We start from the raw sequence: 27,448 nt of genomic DNA on the forward strand, positions 1-27,448 counted from the left end.
CGTAAACATTCATGTACAGATTTCTGTGTAAATGTGGGTATTTGGTCCTCTAGGGTAAATATGCCCAGGAGTGTGATTGCTGGGTCATATGGCAATCACACGTTTAGTTGTATAAGAAACTACCAAACTGTTTTCCAGGACAACTATAGCATTTTATATTCTCACTAGCAATGACTGTGTAATGCAGTTTCTCGCATACTTGTCAGCATTTGGGCTTGCCACTACTTTTTTATTGTTGCCATTGTGATAGGTGTGTGCTGTCTCATGGTGATTGTTGACTTTCATTTCCCTGGTGATTGGGGATATTGAACATCTTTTCATGTGCTTATTTGCCATCTGTACAGCTTCTTTGGTGAAGCATCTGCATGTTTTTCATCCATGTTTTGATCAAATTGTTCTTTACTGCTGAACTTTGAGAGCTGTTTATATAGAAGCCAGTTCTTTGTTGGATATTGGCTTATGAACATTTTCTCTTAGTCTGTGGTTTGTTTTCTTTTACACTATCTGTTGTTGAACAAAAAATTTTAATTTGAAGTCTGTCAGTTTTTCCTTCTACAAATTGTGACTTCAGTGTCAAGAGCCCATTGCCTAGCCGTAGCTCTAGATGATTTTATTGATTTTTTTTCTCCTAAAAGCTTTATAGTCTTAAATTTTACACTTAAGTCCATAATTCATTTGGAGTTAATTTTTGTGTAAATGTGAATTTAGACCAAATTCCATCTTTTTTTTTTTTGCTTCTAATTGTCCATTTGCTCCCACACCGTTAGTTTTAACAAATATGATCTTTTTCCCATTGTTTTGCTTTTGCACATTTTTCAGAAATCTGAAGTATATTTTCATGGATGTTTCTGGATTCTTTATTCTGTTCTATTTATCTGTATGTCTGTTATTCTATCAATATACCATTATCTTGGTTACTTAAGCCATATAGTAAGATAATATCTCACAGAGTGATTCTTCCTATTTTCTTTTTCCATATTATTTTGGCTATTTTAGGACTTTTGCCTTTCCATAAAAATTTTGAACTAAACTTGTGTTTATCTCCAAGAAAGCTTTGCTGGGATTTTGATAGGAATTTTATTAAACCTATAGATGAGTTTGGGGAAGACTGACATTTTTGCTATGTGGAGTGTTGCAGTGTATCAACACAATATGTCTCTTCATTCAGGTCTCCTTTGGTTCCCTCTATTAGTACTTTTAAATTTTCACTATATAAGACATAAACATGTTTTATAAGAATTTTACTTATTTCATGTCATTTGAAAATATGGGCATCTTCATTTCTTTCTCTCTCTCTCTCTCTCTCTCTCTCTCTCTCTCTCTTTTTAAGATTTTATTTATTTATTTGAGAGGTAGAGTTACAGACAGAGAGAGGGAGAGACAGAGAGAAATGGCTTCCATCCACTGGTTCACTCTCCAAATGGCCTTGACAGCTGGAGCTGAGCTAATCCAGAGCCAGGAGCCAGGAGCTTCTTCCAAGTCTCCCATGCAGGTGCAGGGGCCCAAGGACTTGGGCTGTCCTTCATGCTTTCCCAGGCCAAAAGCAGAGAGCTGGATCAGAAGAGGAGCAGCTGGGATATGAACTGGTACCTGTATGTGATGCCAGCGCCGCAGGCAGAGGCTTAGCCTGTGCCGCAGTGCTGGCCCCTTTATCTGCCTTTTCAATCTGTGTGAATTTTATTTTTTCTTACCTTTGTAAAGTAGCTAGAACTTCTAGTTCTGTATGGAATGAGAGGAGTAAGAGTGAACATCCTTGCTTTATCTTCCTCTCCCCATTTTAGGGAAGAGCAATCAGTCTTTTACTGTTAAGTGGAATATTAGCTGCTGGATTTCCATGGATGTTCTTCATCAAGTTGAGCTCACCCTTCACTATTTATAACTTACTGAAAGTTTTCATTGGTTGGTCAATTTTTCAAGTGCTTTTTCTGTATCAATTAATACCTTACTTTTCTTCTTTTGTTTGTTCATATGGGAGTTGCATTAATTGATTTTCAAATGCTGAACTAGCTTTGCACACCTGGAATGAATCCCGTTTGGTCATAGTGTGTAATTATTTTTTATATATTGATTTGGTAATATTTTGTTGAGCATTTCTGTATTTAAGTTCATGGGAAATACTGGTTTATAATTTTTTTCAACTTTTTTGTGCTTTTGATACCAGAATAACACTAACTTCATAACGTTGGAAAGTGTTTTCTCCTCTTCTTTTGTCTGAAAAAGATTGTATAAAATTGGTGTTAATTCCCTTAGTTAATGGTTTTTTAAACATTAAATTATGGCAAGATGCACATAACATTTATCATCTTAGCCATTTTAAAAATTATAGTAAAATATACATAGAATTCATCATCTTAGCTATTTTTCAGAAGATTTATTTATTTATTTGAAAGGCAGACTTACCAAGAGAGAAAGATCTTCCATCTGTTGTTTCACTCCCAAAAGGACCTTAACAGCCAGGGCTTGGTCAGGCTGAAACCAGGAACCTAGAACTCCATCTGAGTCTCCCATGTGGGTGACAGGGGCTCAAATACTTGGGCCATTTTCTGTTGGTTTCCCAGGTGCATTTGCAGGGAGCAGTGTCAAAAGAGGAGCAGCAAGGACCCCAACTGGGGCCCAATGGATTGCCACATCACGGGCAGCAGCTTAACCCACTACACCACAATGTTGGCCCCCATCTTCACCATTTTTAAGTATTCAGTCTAGTCAAGTTAAATACATTAGCATTGTTCTGTAGCCTAGCTCCAGAACTCCTTTCATCTTGCAAAACTCAAATTCTGACCCATTAAATAACAGCTCCACATTTTCTCTCTTTCCAACCCATTCTACCTTCTATCATTGTGATTTTGAATAATCTGGGTACTTTAAGTGGCATCATACAGTATTTGTCTTTTTAAGGCTTAACTTCACTTAACATAGCATCCTCAAATTTCATGCATATTATAACGTATGACAGGGTTTCCTTCCCTTTTGAATGAAATAATACTATATACATTATATATGTATAAAGTATGTGTATATTTTTATGATATACATCATATCGTTTATCCATTCATCTATTGATAAACATTTGGGTTGCTTCTACTTCTTCCCTATTGTAAATAGTGCTGCTGTGAATATGGGTATGCAAATATATTTTTTCAGCACCTGCTGTCAATTATTTTGGATCTATACCCATAAATATAATTGCTGAATCATATGGTAAGTCTGTTTTTAGTATTTTGAAGAATGATTGTACTGTTTTCCATAGTGGTTGTACCATTCTACAGTCTTACCCACATGGCACAAGGATTTCAAATTCTCCACATCCTCACTCACATTTATTATTTTCTGTTAAAGTCCTAATGGGTGTGAACTAGTATCTTTTGATTCATATTTCTCTAATGATTTCATGTGCTACTGGTCATTTGTGTATCGTCTTTGGAGAAATGTCTATTCAAATCTTTTGCCCATTTAAAAATTGTTACTTTGAGGGCTAGTGCTATGGTATAAATAATAAAGCCACTCTCTATGACACTGGCATCCCATATAGGCACAGGTTTGTGTCCCAGCACCTCAACTTCCAATCCATCTTCCTGCTAATGATCTGGGAAAAGCAGTAGAAGATGGTCCAAGTATTTAGACCCCTGCCACCCATGTGTGAGACCCAGGGAAAGCTCCAGGCTCAGCCCTGGTCATTACAGCCATCTGGGGAGCAGATTGAAGACCTCTCTCTCTCTCTCTCTCGATCTATCTATCTATCTATCTATCTATCTATATCTATTTATCTATATATATATTTCCTTTTTTAAATTAGATCATTTAGTTATTTGTTGTTGAGTTTTAGGAGGTTTTGATATAGTCTGGATATTAGCCATCTAATTAGATATGTGATTTGCAAATACTTTCTCCCATTATGTAGCCTGCCTTTTCACTCTATTGATTGTATCCTTTGATACACAATGTTTTTATGCTTTGGTGTTCCATTTGTCCATTTTTGCCTCTGTTGCCTCTGCCTTTTGAGTGTTATATACAAGAAATCATTGTCAAATCCAATGTCTTGAAGGTTTCCTCTTAAGTCTTCTTTGAAAAGTTTGATCACTTTGGTTCTTACATTTAGGTCTTTGTTTAATTTTAGCATATGGCACCAGATCAAGGTGCACCTTCATTCTTTGGCACGTAGACATCCAGTTTCCCAACACCATCTGTTGAAGAGACCATTCTTTCCCCCAGTAAGTGATCTTGGCAATCTTATTGAAGATCCTTTGATCAAATATATGATGGTTTGTTTCTGGGCTTTCCATTCTGTTTTGCTGGCCTGTATATCTGTCTTTATGCCAGTACCACACCATTTGTATTACTGTGACTGTGATACTTGTATGTTTTAAAGTTAGGAAGTGTTAAGTCCTCCAACTTTTTTCTTTGTTGCTTTGGGGGCCAGCGCATGGCTCACTTGGCTAATCCTCTGCCTGTAGCGCCGGCATCCCATATGGGCATTGGGTTCTAGTCCTGGTTGCTCCTCTTCCAGGCCAGCTCTCTGCTGTGGCCTGGGAAGGCAGTGGAGGATGGCCCAAGTGCTTGGGCATCTGCACCCACGTGGGAGACCAGGAGGAAGCACCTGGCTCCTGGCTTCGGATCGGTGCAGCGCCAGCCATAGCGGCCATTTTGGGGGGTGAACCTACAGAAGGAAGACCTTTCTCTCTGTCTCTCTGTCTAACTCTACCTGTCAAATAAGTTTAAAAAAAAATGTTTTGGCTATTTGGGGTCTAATAAAATTCCATAGACATTTTATAATGATTTTTCCTAGTTTTTCAAAAATTGCTATTGGAATTGTGATAGAGATTGTGTTGAATCTGTAAATTGTTTGGGGGTAATATAGATAGATGTATTAACAGTATTAAGTATGCCTATCACTTCTTAGCCTTTTGGTTAAGATCAAGTGTGACAGTATTAATTATACCAGTCTATGAACCAGGTATGTCTTTCCATTTATGTGTCTACGTTGATGTCAGCAATATTTTATCATTTTCCAAGTTGTTTTCCTTTTTAAAATACCATTGATTTCTGTCTATATCTTTTTATTTCCTTCCTTCTGGTTGATTTTCTCTTCATTTTGTATTTTTTCATGTAGAGATGTAGATTTTTTATTTGAAGCTTTCCTAATAAGTGTATTGCACTATAATTTTCCTCTCACTGTTGCCTCTATAGCATCCCAAATGTTTTGATAATCACATTTTTATTTTCATTCAGTTCTATGTTTCTGTGAAAATTATTAAAAGATTCCCTTGAAATCCACGTTTGCTGAGTTTATTTTTTTTTAACATGAATGGTTGTTAAATTTAATCACATGCTTTTTCCGTATCTCTTAAGAAGTTCATACTATTTTTCTTAAAGTGTCAACCAGTGGTTTATTTTAACTAAATTTTTGAATGTTTAACTGCCTTTGATTTCCCAGAATAAATCTCACTTCGTTGTGATGCATTATCTTTTTACATATATGGGTGAATTTGATTTGCTAATATTTTGTTAAGGATTTTCATGTCTATGTTTGTGAGGAATAGATGGTATGCAATATTCTTATAATATTTTCATCTGGTTTTGATACCAGCTAACACTGGTCTTAGAAGTAAATTTGTGAGTGTTCTTTCCTCTTGTCTTTTCTGAAAGAGTTTGTGTAGAATCAGTATTATTTCCTTCTAAAATATTTTGCAGAATTTCTCAGGAAATCATATGATGTTTTCTTTAAGGTTTTAACATTGAATTTAATTTATTTGCTAGCTTTAGTGTAAGTTACTCATTTCTTCTGAGTTTTAGTCATTTGTATCTTTGAAAGAATTTGTCCATTTTATTTTGGTTGTTGAACTAATGAGTATAAAGTTATTCATAATGTTCACTTATTATAAGCCTTTAATGTAAGGTCTGTGGTGATAACACCTTTTTAAATTTCTATGGCATATTCTTTTCTTTTTTTTCTTTTTTGCTTTTTGACAAGCAGAGTGGAGAGTGAGAGAGAGAGACAGAGAGAAAGGTCTTCCTTTTGCCATTGGTTCACCCTCCAATGGCCGCCGTGGCCGGTGCCACACCTATCCAAAGGCAGGAGCCAGGCGCTTCTCCTGGTCTCCCATGCAGGTGCAGGGCCCAAGGACCTGGGCCATCCTCCACTGCCTTCCCATGCCATAGCAGAGAGCTGGCCTAGAAGAGGGGCAATCAGGACAGAATCCGGCGCCCCGACCGGGACTAGAACCTGGTGTGCCGGCGCTGCAAGACGGAGGATTAGCCTATTGAGCCACTGCGCCGGCTGGCATATTCTTTTCTTGATCAGTCTGGGAAATTTGTCAAATTTACTAACCTTTTCAAAGAATCAGCTCTAGGTTTTGTGGGGATTTTTCTCTTTTTCAAAAAATCTATATTCTGTTTCATTGATTTATGTGTACATATTTATGTGTCTTCTTCTTGCTTTAGGTTTAACTTTCTCATTCTTTTCTAGTTTCTTAAGCTTGGATCATTATTTGAGATCATCCTTGTTTTATGTTATAAACAGTTAGCTCTATAAATTTCTCTCCAAGTACTACCTTAACTATATCTATACTTTTCAATATCTTGAATTTTCATTGAATTCAGAATATTTTCTAAATTCCCTGTTACTTCCTTTTTAATTTATGAGTTATTTATAAGCGTGTTGCTTATTTTGCATATAGTTGGGGGGATTTTCCAGTTATCTTTCTATTAATTATTTCTAGTTCAATTCTACATTGGTTAGAGAACATTCTCTGTGTTATTTTTTTTCTTTTTAAACTTTTATTTAATGCATATAAATTTTCCAAAGTACGACTTATGGATTACAATGGCTTCCCCCCCATACCGTCCCTCCCACCCACAACCCTCCCCTTTCCCACTCCCTCTCCCCTTCCATTCACATCAAGATTCATTTTTGATTATCTTAATATACAGAAGATCAGCTTAGTATACATCAAGTATGGATTTCAACAGTTCGCTCCCACACAGAAACATAAAGTGAAAAATAATAGATGATTTTTTTTTAAATGATGATGAAATCAGAGCAGACCTATTGTCATGTTTAATCCCAGTGAGAGTCAAGTTGGGAATTGATAATTTCTTTCTTTTTTTTTTTTTTTTTTTACAGAGGATCAGTTTAGTATGCATTAAGTAAGGATTTCAACAGTTTGCACCCCCATAGAAACACAAAGTGAAATATATTGTTTGAGTACTCGTTATAGCATTAAATCTCAATGTACAGCACATTAAGGATAGAGATCCTACATGAGGAGTAAGTGCACAGTGACTCCTGTTGTTGACTTTACCAGTTGACACTCCTGTCTATGGCATCAGTAATCTCCCTATGCTCCAGTCATGAGTTTCCAAGGCTATGGAAGCCCTCTGAGTTCTCCGACTCTTATCTTGTTTAGACAAGGTCATAGTCAAAGTGGAAGTTCTCTCCTCCCTTCAGAGAAAGGTACCTCCTTCTTTGATGACCTGTTCTTTCCACTGGGATCTCACTCGCAGAGATCTTTTGCCAGAGTGTCTTCGCTTTCCATGCCTGAAATACTCTCATGAGCTTTTCAACCAGCTCCGAATGCCTTTAGGGCTGATTCTGAGGCCAGAGTGCTATTTAGGACATCTGCCATTCTATGAGTCTGCTGAGTATCTCACTTCCCATGTTGGATCACTCTCCCCTTTATTTACTCCATCGGTTAGCGTTAGCAGGTACTAGACTTGTCTATGTGCTCCCTTTGACTCCCAGTCCCTCCACCATGACCAACTGTGAACTGAAACTGATCACCTGGAACAGTGAGATGGCATTGGTACATGCCACCTCGATGGGATTGAATTGGAATCCCCTGGTATGCTTCCAACTCCACCACTTGGGGCAAGTCAGCCTGAGCATGTCCCAAATTATACATCTCTTCCCTCTCCCATTCCCACCACCATGTTCAACAGGGATCACATTTCAGTTAATTTTCAACACTTAAGAATAACTGTGCATCAATTACAGATCTAAACCAGGCCAACAGGCACATGAAAAAATGTTCAAGGTCATTAGCAATCAGGGAAATGCAAATCAAAACCACAATGAGGTTTCACCTCACCCCGGTTAGAATGGCTCACATGCAGAAATCTACCAACAACAGATGCTGGCGAGGATGTGGGGAAAAAGGGACACTAACCCACTGTTGGTGGGAATGCAAACTGGTCAAGCCACTATGGAAGTCAGTCTGGAGATCCCTCAGAAACCTGAAGATAACCCTACCATTCGACCCAGCCATCCCACTCCTTGGAATTTACCCAAAGGAATTTAAATTGGCAAACAAAAAAGAGGTCTGCACCCTAATGTTTATTGCAGCTCAATTCACAATAGCCAAGACCTGGAACCAACCTAAATGCCCATCAACGATAGACTGGATAAAGAAATTATGGGATATGTACTCTTTAGAATACTATACCGCAGTAAGAAACAATGAAATCCAGTCATTTGCAACAAAATGGAGGAATCTGGAACACATCATGCTGAGTGAAATAAGCCAGTCCCAAAGGGACAAATACCATATGTTCTCCCTGATCGGTGACGACTGACTGAACACCAAGAGGGAAACCTGTTGGAGTGAGGTGGACACTATGGGAAACGGTGGCTTGATCAGCATAGCCCTGACTGTTAATGAACAACTTAATACATTATCCCTCTTAGTAGTTTTTTTATCTGTTCTACTTAATATGACTGGTTTAGATCTGTAATTCATTCTCTGTGTTATTTTAATTCTTTTAAACTTGCTGTGGTATCTTTGAGTCTTAGAACATGGCTAATAATCCCTTGTACACTACAAAAGTGTGCATTCTGATGGGTGATATGTTTTATAGATGTCAGATCAAATTGTTAACTGTTATTCAGGTCTCTTAAACAGTTAACAATTTTCTATCTGTTTTGTCCACTACTGAGAGAAGAGTGTTGTCTCCAAGTACAGTTGTGGATTTGTCTGTTTTCACTTTTTGTTTCAACAGGTTTTGCTTCATTATCTTCTGTGTGTATCTATTTTAGATACATGCACAGTCTGGATTGCTGTGTCTTTCTGTTTGAGCTCAACTGTTTTGCAGTTGCCTCTAACCAGCTCCCTAGACTCCTGGCCCAAATACTACTATGGTGGACTTGGGAGAACTTTTCCTGCACTAGTTACAAAGAATGCAGAGGCAGGATTTGATTCAACTCTGGCTAGTTATTCCTTCCCTCCCTTCCTTCCTCCCTTCCTCCCTTCCTTGGATTGGACCAGGCCAAAGCCGGGAGTCAAGAACTCTATCCAAGTCTCTAGATGGGTATGGCAGGGACCCAAGTGCTTAGGCCATCTTATATGGCATATTAGTATCAGAAGCAGAGCAGCATTGCGAGTGGTTGCTTAACCCACTGTACTATAGTGCTGCCCCTTCGTTTTCCTTCTTCCACCTAGGCCTAGTGATGTAGAGAGGTAGACCTATGCAATGGATCTGTGGTAGTTTTTTAATTCTTATTTCCTGCCCAGCCTCACAACCCCCAAACTCTGCCCCTGCTTTAAACAGTGAACCTAGCTCCTGTTCCTCTCTTTTCCCATGGAGCACATTTAATCTCCTTTGCTTTGTAGGACCTGAATACTTGGCTATTGCCTCTTGTGGATTTTGAGGCCAATGATCTCATGGTTTCAGTTCTGTGATTTGTATTTCTGTTCAGTTTCTGGTCCATAAAGATGCTGATTATTTTTGAGCTTGTCCTATATTTTCTTGTATTGCAACCTTTAATATTTACTCACTGTTACTCTGAATTTGGAGCAGAAGTGCATTAAAATGTGAATGTCCAGGACTATTATGACCAAAGTCCTCATCATACTGTGAAAGGTGTGTTGAAATCCTTCAAGTGCTGTATAGTATTCTGTTATATATATATATAGGTCACATTATTTTTACCCATTCACTGGGTAGTTTTGCCAAAACTTAAATTTTACAAAATAGTAAATTGAAACAAATATAGTTCCATGACTTAAGTTTCGATTTAAAAACTATATGAAAACTGCTAAGTTCAGTTCAAGATATTATGCTATATGTGAAAGGTGAGGATAACTAACTCTGCAGGTAGGTGAACTACAGACACTTGAGGCAAACAACTGGGAAGCAGTTATGGCTTAAGTTAAGCAACAGATTGGGCCCTATGAAGGCAGATCATAAACAGAAAAGAGAATAGAGGCCAGCAGTAAATTCTTAGGACTGTCCCAAGTGTAGATGTTAAAAAGAAGAATGAGAACCCATGAAGAGAGATTGAAAAGAGGCATTGGATATATAATAAGGAGGGTTCTAGAATAATATTCATTATCACATACTCACACAAAAAGGCACTAGGATATTGAGAACCAAGATAAACAGTAATCTGAGAACAAGATCTGAGTTCTGGGGGCTGGCATTGTAGCCAGTGCCTATAACACCAACATCAGATATGAGCATTGGTTTGCCTCCTGACTGCTCCATTTCTAATCCAGCTTCCTGCTAATGCATCTGGAAAAGCAGTATAGGATGGCCCAAGAGCCTGGGCCCCTGCCACCCATATTGGAGACCCAGATGAAGCTACTGGCTCCTGGCTTTGGCATGGCCCAGCCCTGGCTATTGTGGCTATCTGGGGAGTAAAGCAGCAGATGGAAGATCAATCTCTGTCTCACTCACTCTTGCTTTCTCTGTTGCACCCCCCCTCTCTATAACTCTACCTTTCTAATAAGTAAATCTCAAAATAGAAAATACTTGAGTTTTGCTTTCCACCAGCTAAAAGCCTTTGGGTTAACCAACTGGGCCTTAGTTATTATATCTATAAAGTAAGTAATAAGTTGTCTATGTGACTCCTTCTACCTCAGAAATGTTATATTTATGTGTTTTAATAAACGGAGTATTGATGACCTTGAGAAAACTGTTTCGGTAGAATGTAGAATGTGATAGAATATTAAGGTGATTTCTTTAATCCCATGATATGATACCCTATCAAAGGGAGAGAAAACATACTATAACAAAAGTGATTAGAAAACAGCATTCAGATTATGTTTGGAATATACTTTTGAATCCATCAAAATGCCTGAGGAGACAAAGTAAACAAAGTTTTTCTTCTAGTTATACTTGAATGATTTGATTTAACCAAGTGAACCATCAGGTTTTTTTTCATGCTTTATACGTTACATTCCTTAACAAGACAGATATATGCAGTAGGGATTTATTTTGGAGTACGATATCTTTGTTTAAAGACTCTATTTGATTCAATATGGACCTGGATTTGAGGGATGATAGAGTAACAGAATTGTTAGTTTGAAAACTACCACATAGGTCACCTGTGAAAACACTTCTAGCCAGTTGTAAAGAATGAACAGAACACCTAAAGGATATTTATGATTCTGTTATGGTGTAGGCACCTGCACAAGGTGGAAAGGCCCTCATTTGTCTCCAGGATGTTCTGTGAGCTACTTTTTCTATGTGTTTGGAGACATAGTGTCCAAATCTGGAAGCATTCTGCCACAAACGAAAACATGTCACCAGGCATACTTTAGTTTTCTAGTTTATTAAAAATTATGTAAAATGTGTACTATTTGTAGCGTTTAGTTAGGATAGTTTACAAGGCTACTCCAGAGCTAAGAAGTTAACATTCTGTCTCTATCCATCTTTGAGATCTATTATCAGTTCACCCTCAGAGTAAGATTTGTGGCTGGGACACAAAGTCGTTTTCAAGCCGTATACAAGCCTTCCTTTATGGACTTATGTCGGACTGGCGATTGAGGAAGTGCTCCTAGGCCTCGGGAATCCAGAGTGAGGGCGGGCAACGAGAAGCAGCAGGAAATCCCTCTCCAAGTGCTGCGTGGTGACTGCGGTGCCACTGTCATCTGCTCATGCATCCCATTAGGCAGGTGCCCGGACCAGAGCTCCTCCCGTGGGAAGCCTCGCTGGTTTGCACTGGCAGAAGAGCTGACCCGGCTCCACGGAGGTGGCCACATTCTCCATTCCCCTATTTTTAGTGCCACCTTCAACCCCTGCCTAATTTCTGACTGCTGCTGATTCAAAAACCCTTAAAGTGGTAAGCAGCTTGTCTCTCAAAGTGGGTGTTTTTATTCAACAGGAAGGAAAAAGCAGCTCCGCAGCAGTTTGCCTGTGGGCGGTGTTCTTCACAAGGTCACAGCTGGCACTCGGTTTCCATTCATCACACACTCCCTGTTGCCCATGTGGTCACGCTGGCCTTTATGCTGTGTGTAGTAGATTGTGTTTTGCCTGTGGTTGGTCATTTTCTGTTAGAAAGCCATGACAGAACGGAACAGAGAACTTCTGAACACAAATACAGCCCATTTTACATTTTAGCATTTGATGATTGCACTGCATTCTTATCAATAATATCTTCCAAAGTAGGTTTATGGCATTTTGCCCACTTCATAAGTAAGGCTTATAAATATCAAATACTTGCTGTTAATAGATGAAGACACTGATTGATAAAATATAAATTGAGATCCTTCATTTTGAAGACTACGTAGTCATCAGAAACCATTTACCTCTCAAAGAGTACAGCTTCAGGAAATCATTGAACAGATGCTAAGAAAAGCTCCGATGATACATAGTGGGCAGGTTTAGTCCAGTTTGGATGGACTTTTGAATAATGAATAAAATATCTTTCTTATATTTCCCGATTTTTCCTGCTTAAGATAAGGCAGAGAATAAAGATGGAAGTAGATAGATTGTCTTGAAAACATAATTTTCATTGATGTAACGTTTCAGGGACCATATCCAGTATTATCAATGCGTGTAATGAATCACAGCTCTAATACTCTTTCTTCATTTGTGTTTAACAGTGACTGTTTCTTAGCCTACGTCCAAAGTCTTTCCCATGTACAAAAATCTACCTGTCTGAGCTGCATATTAGTAAATAAATGGAGATTTTAAGGTTTAAACAGGTAGAAAAGCAAATGCAGAAAACAATCCTGGAGATGGTACAAAATAAGATTGCAAAATTGTGAATGAACCAGATCTTTAAGGGCCTTTTATAGTCAATGTATTAGTTTCCTGCTATTACTATAACAACTTACTATAAACCTAGTAGCTTAAAAAAAACCTACTAACAGTTTTACTGTTTCTGTGGTTCAGAAGTCTGGGCACAGTTTGGCTTGGCTGGGTTCTCTGCATAAAGCCTCACAAATCAAGTTGTCAGGCAGGGCTGTTTTCCTTACTGGAGGCTGTTGAGAAGCCTCCTGTTGCAGAGTCATTCAGCATGGTGACCGAATCCTGTTCCTTCTTAGACTTTCCATGTGACCCAGCTCTCTTCAGTTCAGCAGTGGTCTGTCAAGTCCTTCTCATATTTTGAATCTGACTTACTTCTTCAATTACTAGCTGGAGAAACTTCTTTATTTTTGATGTTCATATGATTAGATTAGGCCCTCTCAGATGTGGGAGCTAAAATTCTGCCCACCTCAAACATGTTAGGGTTTTGCTCTGACGATTATTGTCTGATTTTAAGGAGAGTGACATAATCAATTTTGTTTTTTAACAATTGCTTTGGCCATAACGTAGACCGTGATTGTCTTGAGACTACCTTGACAGTCATGGGGGCTCCTGAGAATTTTAAGAAGAAAGGCATTTCAGACAGTATATAATATGCTTACAAAAATCTTTGGAAGAGTTAGGGGAGGAGACATAAGCTGCTTCCCTATGACTGCTGCTACAATAGTACCAGAGAACTGGCCTACCCAGATCACTGCTACCTCTTCCAGAATCAGATCAAGGAGGGGAAAAAAGAAGAAAAAAAAAGCCAGCAGGCTGCTGTCCCTGGTGCTGATCTCACCACCTTAACTGATCTTGGCGATCATCAAGCTGCTTCCAGGACTGTTGACTCTGGGAGCGTATTGCTTGAACTGCACTTCAGAAGTTAGGAAACCTCTCCCAAAACTGTTTTCACAGCTTGTCTGCTAGATCCACTGCCTTTCTTCACAGGGCTGACTCTGATTGATAGATGTTAAATCTCACTCGCAAGGGAGTTCAGCTTTCCAGTCTTGCAGGACAGGAAGGACTTTCAGGAGAAAACTTCAACAGATATTGAGAGAACTCATCTAGTTTATGCATCCACAGAAAGCTACAGCAATGCAGTTTATTAATCATAGTGTTTTGGAGCCGGCCCTGTGGCATAATGGGTTAAACCCCTGCCTGCCAACACCAGCATCCTGTATGCTGGTTTGAGTCCTGTCAGCTCCACTTCTGATCCAGCTGCCTACTGATGTGCCTGGGAAAGCAGCAGCAGAAGCTCAAGTGCCAGGGCTCCTGCCACTCACATAGGAGACCCAGAGGAAGCTCCTGGCTCCTGGCCTTGTCCTGGCCCAGCCCTGGCTGCTGTGGCCATTTGGGGAATGAACCAACAGGTAGAAGATCTCTCTCTCTCTCTCTCTCTCTCTCTCTCTCTCTTTCCTTTCCCTTTGTAATTTTGCCCTTCAAATAAATAAAAAATCTTTTTTCAAAAAATTATTTTAAAAATCATAATGGCTTGAATTTACAAGAGAAGTGGGCAAGATAGATGGAGATAGATTCATGAGTTACTTAGGAGAAGTCACAGGGCATGGCAATTGATTCTCAGTCAGTAGAAGTAGAAAGGAGAGACAGGAGAGGAAGAAATTGGAATGACTGTCAAATTTCTAACTAGGATAATTAAGTAGTTCTTGGTGCTAAATGAGAGAGGAAGAAAAGTTATTTGGGGAATGGCAATGAATTCCCCCTGGACATAATGATTTTAGACAACTGTAGGACTTCGCAGTGTACCAACTTACAGGTCTTATATTTTGTAGATTTTTTCCTATTTATAACATGTAGGCTAATTTTTGCATATAGCTTATAATTTTTCATATAAATAAATATGTCTGAAAATTCAGTTTGCTGTAGTGTCAAATATAAATGAGTCTAACAGTATACAATGGTTAACTATAAGTTTTATTTTTACATTTAAATAAGTTGAGGGCTTACCATTACTTCTTTAATATCATTGTGAAATAGTGTTTGGGGGGTTATTTCCCTTGAAAGACAAATTTTTCTGTTTCCTAAATTCTTTCTTCTTTCAGAATATCTGCTTGTTAAATTCATTTCTGAAAAAAACTTGGCTAGGTATAATATTCTTAGACTGTCCTTTCTAATTTATTTATTTGGCCAGGAATGATGTTTTTCTCCTCTTTTTGTTTCATTAGCTCTGTAATCTCCCTTTTCATCTTATTCTACTGTTTATCATTTGTCTCTGAGCTCTTGTTTTTTTTTTAATATTCTTGCACTTTGATTATTTGTGGTACATTTCCTTTTCCTTCAGTCATATTTGCTTTCAAGTGGAGTTCTGCCTGTGCCTGTTCCTCATTTATGTGTTCCTTTCCTTGCTTCTTCTTGCTATGGTATGTGCTGGGTCACCATTTTATGTCCTATCTAACTGCTTGTGTTTAAAAGTGGGTCCTTCTCTGCAGACAGTCTTTGCTGAAATATAGTACGCATGAACTCTCCTTGACTCCTTGCTGTGGTCTCTCTTGTTCCTCCCAGGCCAAGCTGGAGAGCTAGAGCATCATAATTCTGTCTAGTGTTCTGTAATCGGAAGGGAAAACATCTCTGAAGTTGAGTTCAACTCTTATCTGACCACATAGTTTCTGCTGTCTTTCCTGAGATCCTGTTAAACTGTCATAGCTTAGTTTCACATAGTTGAAGGCATATACTAGGAGGTGGGGTGGGAGAAGGAATATTTTCACCTTTGCATTTTGGTTCCTGGGAAAATTTAAAGTCTTGGTAACTTTGCTTTTTGTTTGAACGTTTTTGTTTTGTTTGCCTTTGCTAAAATCTGATGCTCTGGTAGTGAGACCACAGAACCTTCTTATCCTCGACATTTTTCCCCCTCTACCTGGCTCCATACCCTCTCAGTCCACTTTTCTGTAATTAGGAAGTGTCTGTCAGTATGCTCTGAATTTTTTCCCTTAATTTCTTTCTCCATAGTGGTTTCTGGGGTTGGACTAGGATCTTTGCTTAGCTAGACCACATAGTACAGAGTTTTTTGTTCCTTTGAAAAAATTATGGTAATAAAGGTATGCCCTCTCTTTTTTTGTTAGTTGTTGCTGCTGATTTTTTTAACCCCTTAAAAATACTAGTTTTGTATGAAGTCCTGGGAGAAGATTCTATGTCACCTGTCTCATCATAGAATTACCTCTTCCAAGAAGTCCTGTCTAAGCAGATTTCAATCTTGTATTTTCTAAAGGTGTGTGGATGTTTGCATTATGGAAGCTCTGAGTAGGTTTTTGGTGCGGAGGTTAAGGTACCACTTGGAATGCCCAGATACCAGTGCACCTAGGTTTGAGCCCTGGCTCTACTTCTGATTCCTTCTTCCTGCTAATGCATACCCTGGGATGCAGTAGTAAGGAGTCAACAGCTTCGGTTCCTGCCACCCACGTGAGAGGTCTTGGTTGAGTACCAGATCCTAAGTTTCAGCCTGGCCCAGATCCTGCTGTTGCAGGCATTTATGGAGTGAACCAGTAGATGGAAAATCGATCTCTCTCTCCGCCCCCTTCCCTCCCTCCATTCCTCCCTCCCCTCTCTGCATTTCAAATAAGTTAAAATAAATACATAAGGTCTGCGCTGCGGCTCACTAGGCTAATCCTCTGCCTGCAGCGCTGGCACACCGGGTTCTAGTCCCAGTTGGGGCACCGGATTCTGTCCCGGTTGCCCCTCTTCCAGGCCAGCTCTCTGCTGTGGCCCGCAAAGGCAGTGGAGGATGGCCCAGGTGCTTGGGCCCTGCACCCAATGGGAGACCAGGAGAAGCACCTGGCTCCTGCCATCGGATCAGCGCAGCACGCCGGCCATAGCAGCCATTTGGGGGGTGAACCAACGGCAAAGGAAGACCTTTCTCTCTGTCTCTCTCTCTCACTGTCTAACTCTGCCTGTCAAGAAAAAAAAAAACATAAAACATTTCAAATGTAAGCTCAGGAGCAGCAGCAATAAAATGTTAATATTTTTATTTGTATATGAACTTAGATTTTAAAAATGTTTATTCATCTGGTACTTAATTTTTATGAAGGCATGAAAGACAGGACCTGTTATCTTAATTTTACTAATCAGGGAAGAGAGAGCCAAAAGGATTGAGTGTGTTGCCAAGTCACATAGCTAATTGTAATACAGAGTCAACACTGAAGTCAGAAGCAGTGCTATTTTTACCATACCCTGTTACTCCACTTAATGGAAACGATTACCTCCATCTCCAAGCACAGATGGCTTATTATGTCTTGAATGTTCCTACAAACCTTATTTTGACATTGATTTGACTGAGTGAAAGCCAAAAGTGGGCTGGGGGGTTAGAGAATGATCTTATGTGACTATTGTATTCCGATCCTTAATTAACCTCAGTGTGTCTTAGTTCTAATAAAACTCGTATTTAAGTCTCTTCAGTGTTTTCTCTGTCTCTGGTGTGTAGAAAACTGCCTCCCTTCCTCATTAAAATCAGTCCGAGAACCTCCAAGGCTGCGGTGAAGACAAAAATGATTCACTTCAGAAACTTGATCTTTTGGGCCCTATTCTCATCTCTATAATTTATTTTCTTCTTTTTTTTTAAAAAAAGATTATTTTATTTATTTATTTATTTATTATTTATTTATTTATTTATTTGAAAGACAGAGTGGCACACATAAAGAGGGAAAGAGAGAGAGAGAGAGAGTTGTAGATATCTTCCATCCTCTGGTTCACCCCCCAGATGGCTGCAAATGCCAGGGCTGGGCCAGGCTAAGCCAGGAGCCTGGAACTTCATCTGGGTCTCCCACATGGAGTAGCAAGGGCCCAAGCTTTTAAGCCACCATCCACTGTTTTCCCAGGTGTATTAGCAGGTAACTGGATCAGAAGTGGAGGAGCTGGGACTGAAACCAGCCCTCTGATATGGTATGTCAGTGTTGTAGGCTGCAGCTTAAACTGTTGCTCCTCAACACCAGCCCCATTCACTTTCCTCTTGGTATCTTTTACTCTTTCTTCCTGCCTTGGTGGCAGAACATGTAGTTCCTATTTGTCCTCCCTTTCTCCTGAGGATATATCCTTGGCTCTTTTTTTTTGCTTTTTAAGATGCATTTATTTGAAAAGCAGAGTTACAGAGAGAGAAAGCGGGAAAGACAGAGAGAGGCAGATTTTCCATTTGCTGGTTCACTCCCCAAATGGCTGCAGTGGCTGGAACTGGGCCTATCTGAAACCAGGAGCCAGGAGCTTCTTTCAGGTCTCTCACGTGGGTGCAGGGGCCCAAGGACTTGGGTCATCTTCCACTGCTTTACCAGGCACATTAGCAGGGAGCTGGGTTGAAAGTGGAGCAAGTGGGACTCAAACCAGCACCTCATAGAAGCGCTAGTGCCACAGGTGGCAGCTTTAACCACTAGGCCACAGCACTGATCCATATCCTTGACTCTTCCATTATAAATTTCTTGTTTTACAGCTGGGACTAGTTTAGAACGTTCAAACGGTGCTTCACAGAAAGAGTGAGATGCGGTTATTGGCCAACATAGACTGACTTGCTTTTGTTTATAAGTCGCGGATGTTCCAGGCCAATGTGTGCTTAGATATCTGCCCTTCTTGATGGCACCCAAGGAAGCCCATTCTGCAGGCAGATCAGACGTCTCTATCTTTGTAGAGTCTACTTGTCTAGTTCCCACTTCCCTTTCTAAGCCTATGACTATGTAATGATTAGCAGCAGCCGTGGAGACTATCTTCGCAGAAACACTTCTGCTGCCCACGAGGATGTAGCTTTACTGTGGCCTCAACAGGGCAGCTCTGTCAGATCCCAGAATCCACAGCGGTTATCCAATACATACTTACAGCGACGGAAAGGGTAACGTTAGATAGAGTAAGGTGTTCGAAGGATGTTGAGAATAGCAGTGCGGTTTCCCTGTGGTTTGGAAGGAAGAGGTCCTTTGCTCCTGTGCTTCTGGTCTAAGTTGACTCTGTTGTTTTTATCCTTCTAGGTATCATGAACTGATCACAAAATATGGGAAGCTGGAGCCTTTGGCAGAAGTGGACCTAAGACCCCAGAGCAGTGCGAAAGTAGAAGTCCACTTTAATGATCAGGTGGAAGAGATGAGCATTCGCCTGGACCAGACAGTTGCAGAACTCAAGAAACAATTAAAAACTCTAGTGCAATTGCCGACGAGCAACATGCTTCTCTACTATTTTGACCACGAAGCGCCCTTTGGCCCAGAGGAAATGAAGTACAGTTCCCGGGCCTTGCATTCCTTCGGCATTAGGGATGGAGATAAGATTTATGTGGAATCCAAAACAAAGTAACCTCTACCGGCCTTGTAAAAACCCACACATGAGGACTTATGCAGGGCATTTGTTTCCAATATGGTTTTCTTTAGAAGACTGCTTTTGTTTGGTTTGATTTTGTTTAGGTTTGGGAGGGGTTTTGTATGTTTCTCCCCCACCGAGAACGGGAAGGGGGCCGTTTTGGGTATTTTCTACCACAGATTTCTTCTGCTCAGCCAGCAGAATTGGCCGCTTCTCCAGTCCGCGGGCCCTCTCTCGTGAAAGATGACCAAGAAGTCGCCGACTTGTTACTATGTTCTCCGGGGCGTGCCTGCCTGGTTCAGAGGACCAGGATTGTGCTGGTGAAGGCAGCGTGCACTGCGGCTGCCCCTCAGATGGGGATCTTGGGGTCTTTCCACCAGGAAGCAGGAGCCTGCGCAGGGAGGGCCCGCACTTCTCTCTCCTGCTTCTTCCTTTTCCCTGCTCTGCCACCTTTTTCCTGTTTGGGTTCAGTTTTGTACTTTGAATTCCGCCACCACGTGTTTACCTGATAGTTCCATTCTGCTCATCATTACCTTCTTATTTCTCAACTTGGTGATTGCCCCTGCCCTGCCGTCTCATTTCTCCCTTTTAAAATAATTTTAAATGTTTTAAACATTTTCAGCCTGATTCTGATCTCAGGTACTCAGTAAGAACCTGTAGCCCTGTTGAGATGTTGAAGAAGAGTAAATGGAGAGGTAAACTCTGGGAGAACTCGCTGTTGTTCTGGGAGCCCAGGCAGAGTGTTCTGGTCTCTGTGTTTGTCACTATCTCACTTTTTATGTTCCTCATATATGAGATCAGCCATTGCTTTGAGAACATGAAACATGGCCGGTTCCAGAGTTCTTTGACTTTTGCTTGTTGAATGTATTTCCTTGTATCTCTGATTACTTTAAACTACTGGGACTAGAGGCCTGACTTCGTGAAGAAGCCGAGAGAGTAGAATATATACAGCCAGGGGAGTTGAGACTCAGCTAATAAACCATCCTTGGTGTGTGTGAGGAAGTGGAGTGGGGGGATGTGAGAGACCGAACTTTACGACTTCCTGGCCTGTGTCATCTATTTGAAGCCCTGCTTTTGCACTTAGGGTTAAAGGTGGGAAATTTTAATCAAAGGGAGCTTTGATTCCCAGTTCTTTCTTGGGACTTTGTGATGTCATAAATGAGCACTTTTCTCTGTTTTACATTTCAATTTAGTTTAGAGAAGAACAGCTCTGCCTAATCTACAAGTAAAGATGTAAGTGTCAAAACTTCAGAATTGCCTCCAAGTCCTATTTTTTTTTTTTGCAAAAGCAAATTTCAAGCACTTTCCCTTTTAAAAGCCAGTCCCTCACCTGCTCTGACATCTTTTTGTTTGTTGTTCTGTTCCTTCACTAATCAGATGGAACCCCTTTCTTCAGTGTCATTCTTTCTGTGTCCACCATGTCTGTCAGTGGGAGTCATGAGAAAGACGTGGCAGAACCAGAGCAGGAGGTGTGCGGGCTGAGTGATTTTCTGGTTGCATTTGACCTTTGTTACGTGGTTCCAGCCCTCCTACAAATTTAGTTTCTTCTGAAATCTCTGGATGGCTCTCGTAAATTATTCACATGTAGGCAGTTGTGCTTATTATTGCTATGTTTTTATTTTCCTATTCCCTGTGGCAGACGTTCCTTCTGTTAATGCACTTCAGGTTCAGTATCTGTAAAAATTTGGCCCAGGCCACTGAGTCAAATCTACATTCATTGTAACATTAAAGACGGAAACCAAAGGGTCTGAGAAAGATGATGCATGAGGCCTGATCTCCTCCTACAGACTTTTATCTTTCAAAATCATAAATGAGCAGTGGAGAGCCAGGCTGGGTTTAGACAAGAGAAGTTATTTTGTAATCACGTTTTTTTTTGGCAGATGTTTGGAAGTGGGGAAATAGTGCAGCAACAGTGTTGTGAAGATGAAAACTGTGGGTGCTTTGTGTGTGTGCACACGAGTGCAGAGGAGTTTGAGAGAGGAATGGTGTAACTGAGCCCGTTGCTTTTGTCAACCTGGGAAACAGATGCTCTCTTATTTTTTGAAGTCGTATGACCCCTGGCTGTCCCACAGCAGAAGGCAGAATGAACACTTGTGTTATCAAAGGTGGAATGGTCACAATTAATAAGATATTTTCTATATGACAAAGTTTTATGAAATGCTTTTTTACTATTAGAGACCTGTTTCTTCTGTTCTTACAGAACGCAGTGAATATCAACTGCAACATAATTCCTTTTATTATACAGTTGCATGTGAAGGGAACTTCTCATTTCATTCAGCAGACATGGGTATTTTTAGGGTGTTGTAATTGATAGTTTTAATAATTGCTGAATAATTTTTGATTAAGAAAAAAATCTAATACAATTACTGGTCTTTTAGAGTAAATGAACAGAGGTAAATGAGAAAAGCTATTTGAGCATGTGTACTTATAGATTCATTTGGGTGGCTGAGTAAAGACGCTGCGCTTGGAATAAAATTGGTGCTGTGTAGACACTTGTAACCAAAATTATTTTTATAACAGGCCCAGAAGAAGGAGAGAAGAGACCAAGGACCTCTGAGTCCACAAGTTATTCATATTTGGTTGTCTATAGCTTATCTGTATTTTAATATTGATCTGTCCAGTTTAGTGAGAGCATATATTAACATTTGTGAGGCAAAATGCTGTCATCACCAGTATTACAGATTGTGTTGCTACAGGCACAGTGTATAGAACATATGTTTTCTAAAATAGGATTTTTTTCAGTTATGAAAAAGGAAAGAAGTAATAAAAGAAAGCCAAATCAAAACCAAGGGACCCTTTCTACATCGCTACTGAAGCCACAGTAGAAATCAGCTTTTGAATTTTCATTGTTGAAATAACTTAGATTGCTTTAAAGGAAAAAAAAAAGTCCAGAGTCCTCTGTCTTTATTATTAGAAGTTTATGTTGTTACTGCAACTCCTCATCACCATTGCCATGATATACAAGAAAGCAGCAGATATGATAAGCCCTTTGTTTTAAAAGACCATTTGGTGACGAGCCCAAAATATAAGCATAGCTTCGTATAACAGGACAGAAAGCTATGATGCAATGATTTACAAAAGTTCTGTTTCCCTAAGAAGAAAGAAAAAGAAGGAAGGAATGAAGAAGGGAGGGAGGGAGGGAGGGAGGGAAAAAATGAAATTCATTTCTAACTCAGTATTTCAGCTGTGTTGGCGAACCTGCGGTGTTAGGAACAGAGAACCCTTGTGGCACAGAGAGCCGCTCAGCGTTTGAGGCCCACGGCTGGCATCTCGCTAACGCACACGGGAGTGTGGCCTGCCGCGTGGGAGATGCCAGGCTCCGGGCATTAAAACACGAATACAGGACACTAGACTGTTCTCAGCAATGTCATTTCTGTTTATGAATTTGACTTTTCCCCTCAATACATGTTAGAGTGAAAATGCAAACTGCTTTCAAGCACATCCTGAAGCTATCTGTGTTACCAGATGTGTTGTGAACACTCTACTGTTTTCCATAGGTGCTTCCTTAAAATCTATGTCCATGTGTAGTGATGGAGAGGGACTGGACTCTCTCAGGCTCTTTACTTGCCGGTTGTCTCCTGCAGTTAATGGAAATATATATTTTGTTTCAGAATATAATTTAAACATGAAGGTCTATTCTTTGCACTTTTATTAACATATATATAGAGAGAGATAATCTTTAAAAAATTAAAAATCCAAGTCCATTTCCTTTTGTGTTCTGATTTTTTTTCCTGGAGTGTGGAGTTTGTTTTCATATAGGTAAAAACAGACACAGGTTCTTTTGGCCTACCTTAGGGAGATTCTGACCATTCTAACAAACAATTGGAATTTTGCGAAAGTCAGAACAAAGATTGATAGGAACTATAATAGTAGTTGTTTTGTTAGCAAAGTTTTATACTTTTATTCTTTAATTTATTCATTTGAGAGGTAGAGTTACAGACAGTAAGAGGAGAGACAGAGAGAAACGTCTTCCTTCCGTTGGTTCACCCGCAAAATGGCCACAACTGCCAGAGCTGTGCTCATCCGAAGCCAGGAGCCAGGTGCTTCTTCCGGGTCTCTCATGCAGGTGTAGGGGCCCAAGGACTTGGGCCATCCTCCACTGCTTTCCCAGGCCACAGCAGAGAGCTGGGTTGGAAGGGGAGTAGCTGGTACTAGAACCGGCGCCCATATGGGATGCCAGTGCCACAGGAAGAGGATTAACCTACTGTGCCATGGCACCAGCCCCTATACTTTTATTCTTTAAGAATGAAACCTCTCTTTTAAGATATTTGACATCAGTTTATTTTAAGAAAGATCAAAAACCTCATTTTGATGAAATAAAAATTGCCAATTCTTATTCAAGGACTACTATTTTCCTTTCAAAAATAATTTTTTAATATTTGTTTATTTGAAAGAAGTTAGAGAGAGGGGGAGAGAGAGAGAGAGATTTTCTGTCCTCTGCTTCACTCCCCAAATGGCTACAATGCTCAGGGCTAGGGCAGACCAAAGCCAGAAGCCAGGAGGTTCATCCAGGTCTCTCATGTGGGTGCAGGGACCCAAAGAATTGGGTCATCTTCCGCTACTTTCTCAGGCCACAGGAGAGAGCTGGGTAGGAAGTGGAGCAGCCAGGACTGAAGCCAGCACCCACGTGGCATACTGGCCCTGCAGACATACGTATCATGATTTGTTTAAAATTGAGATTATTTATATTCAGATTTCAAAGAATTGTCATTTTAACTTCTTTTCTATATTCCTCTAAATGATCATTTACTTTTGTTGAGTTTTTCTGAGCACGTGGAAGATAAGAGCTATCAAGACAACCAGCGCTGACTGTACTGAGCGACACTGTGACTCTCAGGCTCTCAGAGTGCCTGCAAAACCAGACGGCGGACCTTTGCAGTCCCATTTCTTTTCCCTACTCTTCTCTGGAAAGGAAGTTCCATTGGGTCTTCCCAACAACCCTAAGGCTTCGGCACGATTATCTCTGTTTTTCTTACTGGGAAGGAAACAGACAAGTAGGAGAAGTAGCTTGATAAGAATCAAACAGTTGGAAAATGCAGAGGCAGGGATGCAAGCCCGAGCGACTCGGCTGCACAGTCCATGCGCTGACAAGTGCGCTGTAGCACTTGCTGCTAAGGCTGCTCCCATAGCTGCCCTCAAATACAGACCTTTACTGTTGGTTTGAACTTGGCACTGAAACACTGAAATGAGACGTTCCTCACTATCCGCTTCCTGGATTCGTTCACTCCGCAGCAGAATCACAGGTGAGGCTGAAAGCTCCAATTTCAACTAGAACTGTGCCATTTCCAAAACCCTGAAGTTGCTGTGGGGACGTATCTGCTGTCCTCCCTGCTCCTCTGAAATGCCATTTTGTACTCTTGTGGCAGGTGTACCGACAAGAGTAAGTGTGCCAGTAATAGGATGCAGGGAGACTGTGTACTTGGCTTTTAACCTAGGACTTTCTAGAATTGTAAAGTATGATTTCAGCAAACAGCCAAAGGCAAGAGAGGTCACTGAGCTCCTCCTCAGACTCCCCTCAAGGAGGCACAGAGCACTTAAAAGTGGAGCTGGTAAAGGCAGAGGAGCATTCGCAGCGCGGTGGAGACTTTATCAAAGGTTTTGTGATGGGGAAGGATGAGCCTGTCATTCCTGTTGTTCCTCCTTAAGATTCAAGGGGATGCCTGGTGAGGAATATAAATATTGCTTACCAAATAGAGGAGACAGGTTATCTATTATGGTCCGCACGATCCAGTCCTGCTAAAAAAAAAAATTACAATGCAATTTCAGTTTGTCAAGTCTTACACAGACTTATCACCCTTGAATGCCTCTTAGTGGCTCTAAGCAATACAATTAAGGTGTTAAATAAAGAATAGGAATAGGGAAGGCAGACGTGGAGAATACATAGTAAAAGAGAAAAATAGGTTCTGAAACACAAGACACCTCTGTGGGCAGATGGAAGCTTCACTCCATTGTTAGGGAACATAACTAGGATGATATAAACTATCTTGGTTATGTTAAAATTTCATTTGCTGTAAAGTCAATTGCTTAAAAAGTCTTAAAAACATTTAAATTTAATTTTAAATAGATAACAGCTTGGTTCAAAAATCAAACAGTACAATGAAGAAGATATACATCAAAAAGACCCATTCTAATCTTATTAGTTTATTGTGTTCTTCCAAAATTTGCACAAATAACAAAAATATATAGAGTCTAATTATTCCCTCTTATACAGCAAAAGTTACATATCACACATTACCATGCCCTTGCTTTTTTTGTGCTTCAACAGCTTCCTGTAGTGCTCTATAAACATAGGGGATTACCGTACCTTTGTTTATAAGTATTGATTTTATAGGTGCACTATAATTTACCTAGACAGTACTCTATTAACTGACATTTGAGATGTTCTCTTCTTCTCAGTCTCTTTATTTTTTACTATTTTCAGTTTGCTGTAGTAAACAGCATATGTTCTTTTACATTTTAGAATTACATCTGTAGAATACATTCCCAGAAGTGAGACTGCTACATCAAAAGGTCAAAGTGTGTGTAATTTTGGTAGGTATTGCCAAATTGTTCTCCACTGGGGTTATACAAAACGAGCATTTTTTTTCCTGTTTATTATTTGTCACAACCCTGCAAAGTCAAAGAAGACTTTACTGATCTTGGGCTTAGATGTGCTTCCTGGCTATTGAAACCCAGATAACATTCTTTCCAATTAAGCATGCAAATCTAGGCATGTGAATTCAACGCGTTATAGATAGGGTGAGGCACCTGTATCATTTGTCTTGTGAGCCATTTTGCCTCTGGAACCTGTAATTTTTAATCATCGGTGAGATTTCCCCTCTCCAGCACAAGGTTTTTGAGAATTATTTATCCTTAACAGTGTGTGAACACTTGTTTCAGCTGAGCGCCCTTGGAAAGTGATGGATTAATTGCCCCGAAATCTCTGCTTATTGTCTAGAGTAAGCTTTAATCAGAGCTCATTCTTGCCTACCAGTGAAATTTCTTCGCCGTGAACTATGAACTATGACATTTCTTCTGCATGGATGGAACTATATGCCGCTCCGTGGTGGACAGGGAATATAGTGTGTCAGCCTTCATCCCTGATCCCCCTCAACTTGATTGCTCATGTGCTAGCAAGGGATATTAGAATAAGGCCAAATATCGGGTTTTGGTTGTCATTCTACTTAGAATTAGCTGTTGCAAACTCCTTGGCTGGAGATACTTCAGAAAATATCTTTGAGTCCTTGTTTAAATTTCAGAGATGAACAGCTTTTATTATTGAGCTCTTAAAGCTAGAAAATACTGCTGGTTGGTTAATAAATAATAATAAATGTCATTCAACGTGGTTTTCAAAGAGCCAATGTCATATTCCTTATAATTAAACCATATTTATTAGCAGCAGCTCAAACCAAGAGTCTAGAATGAATAGGGCCAGCACAAAAATATAACTTACAGGCAAATAATATTAATTCTTTAAAAGCATGGATTATAAAGCATTTATTCCACAATTTAGATTCTTGATGCTTACAGCTTGCAGTTAAATGCGTATTACCATGATACTAATACATATGAAAGGTTTTAGAAATATTACATCAGGATTTTTAAAATCTGCTTTTTAAGAATGAAAAACTAATAGCGTGCATGAGCATCTCGTTTTGTGAAAGCTAGCCCAGTGCCCAGAAGGAAGAGAAGCCGGCTTCAGATGGGCGCCTGCTGAGCCCCTTTCTGTTAGGAATGTCTGTGCTGTTTAGCAGAAATCTTCAAGGACACTGTCATGATTTCCCTGTCACCTCATCTGGCCATGGGTAACGTGACCATCGCCAGGGAGAATGCAAGTAGAGCCACAGATGTAATCACCTTAGGGAGCTAAACTGAAGAGGTTGGACATCTTCTGATTGGCAGATAAGTGATGGAAACACCTGCCCTGCAGACATGCCCGAGTTTCTTGTGGTAGATTACGAGATGAAGCAAAGCGACCCATGGTGGAGGGCTTGCGAATTTATCCAAGGCATCAGTGTCACAGGTTCTCCAGGAGGCAGATGTTAAAGTGTGATTGGTAGTGTAGAAGGTTTATTGGGGAGGGACAGGAGTTTGACACAGTGGCCTAAGGACCCACACCCCTTATCATATCAGAGTACCCGGATAGAGTCCTGGGTATGCTTCCAATCCAGCTTCGGGCTAATATGCA

At 40.1% G+C, this 27,448-nt stretch overlaps 1 protein-coding gene across 15 annotated transcripts in view; it reads left to right on the forward strand.

Annotated features, from left to right (window-relative positions):
* The window catches only part of TBCEL (tubulin folding cofactor E like), a 91,219-nt gene extending 68,234 nt beyond the window's left edge, over nt 1-22,985 (forward strand). For 12 of the 15 annotated variants that reach the window (XM_008260555.4, XM_070047310.1, XM_017343003.3 and 9 more), the window contains one exon: nt 18,960-22,985. In XM_008260555.4, coding sequence (XP_008258777.1) covers nt 18,960-19,278 — 319 coding nt within the window. In that variant the 3' untranslated portion in view covers nt 19,279-22,985. Of the gene's footprint in view, nt 1-4,114; nt 4,209-18,959 lie in introns of all 15 variants that reach the window. The other 3 variants (XM_070047325.1, XM_070047326.1, XM_051819476.2) reach the window with 2 other exon arrangements.
* Nucleotides 22,986-27,448: the final 4,463 nt, after the last annotated feature.

This window comes from Oryctolagus cuniculus, chromosome 1, assembly GCF_964237555.1.
Source record: "Oryctolagus cuniculus chromosome 1, mOryCun1.1, whole genome shotgun sequence".
Lineage (NCBI taxonomy): Eukaryota > Metazoa > Chordata > Mammalia > Lagomorpha > Leporidae > Oryctolagus > Oryctolagus cuniculus.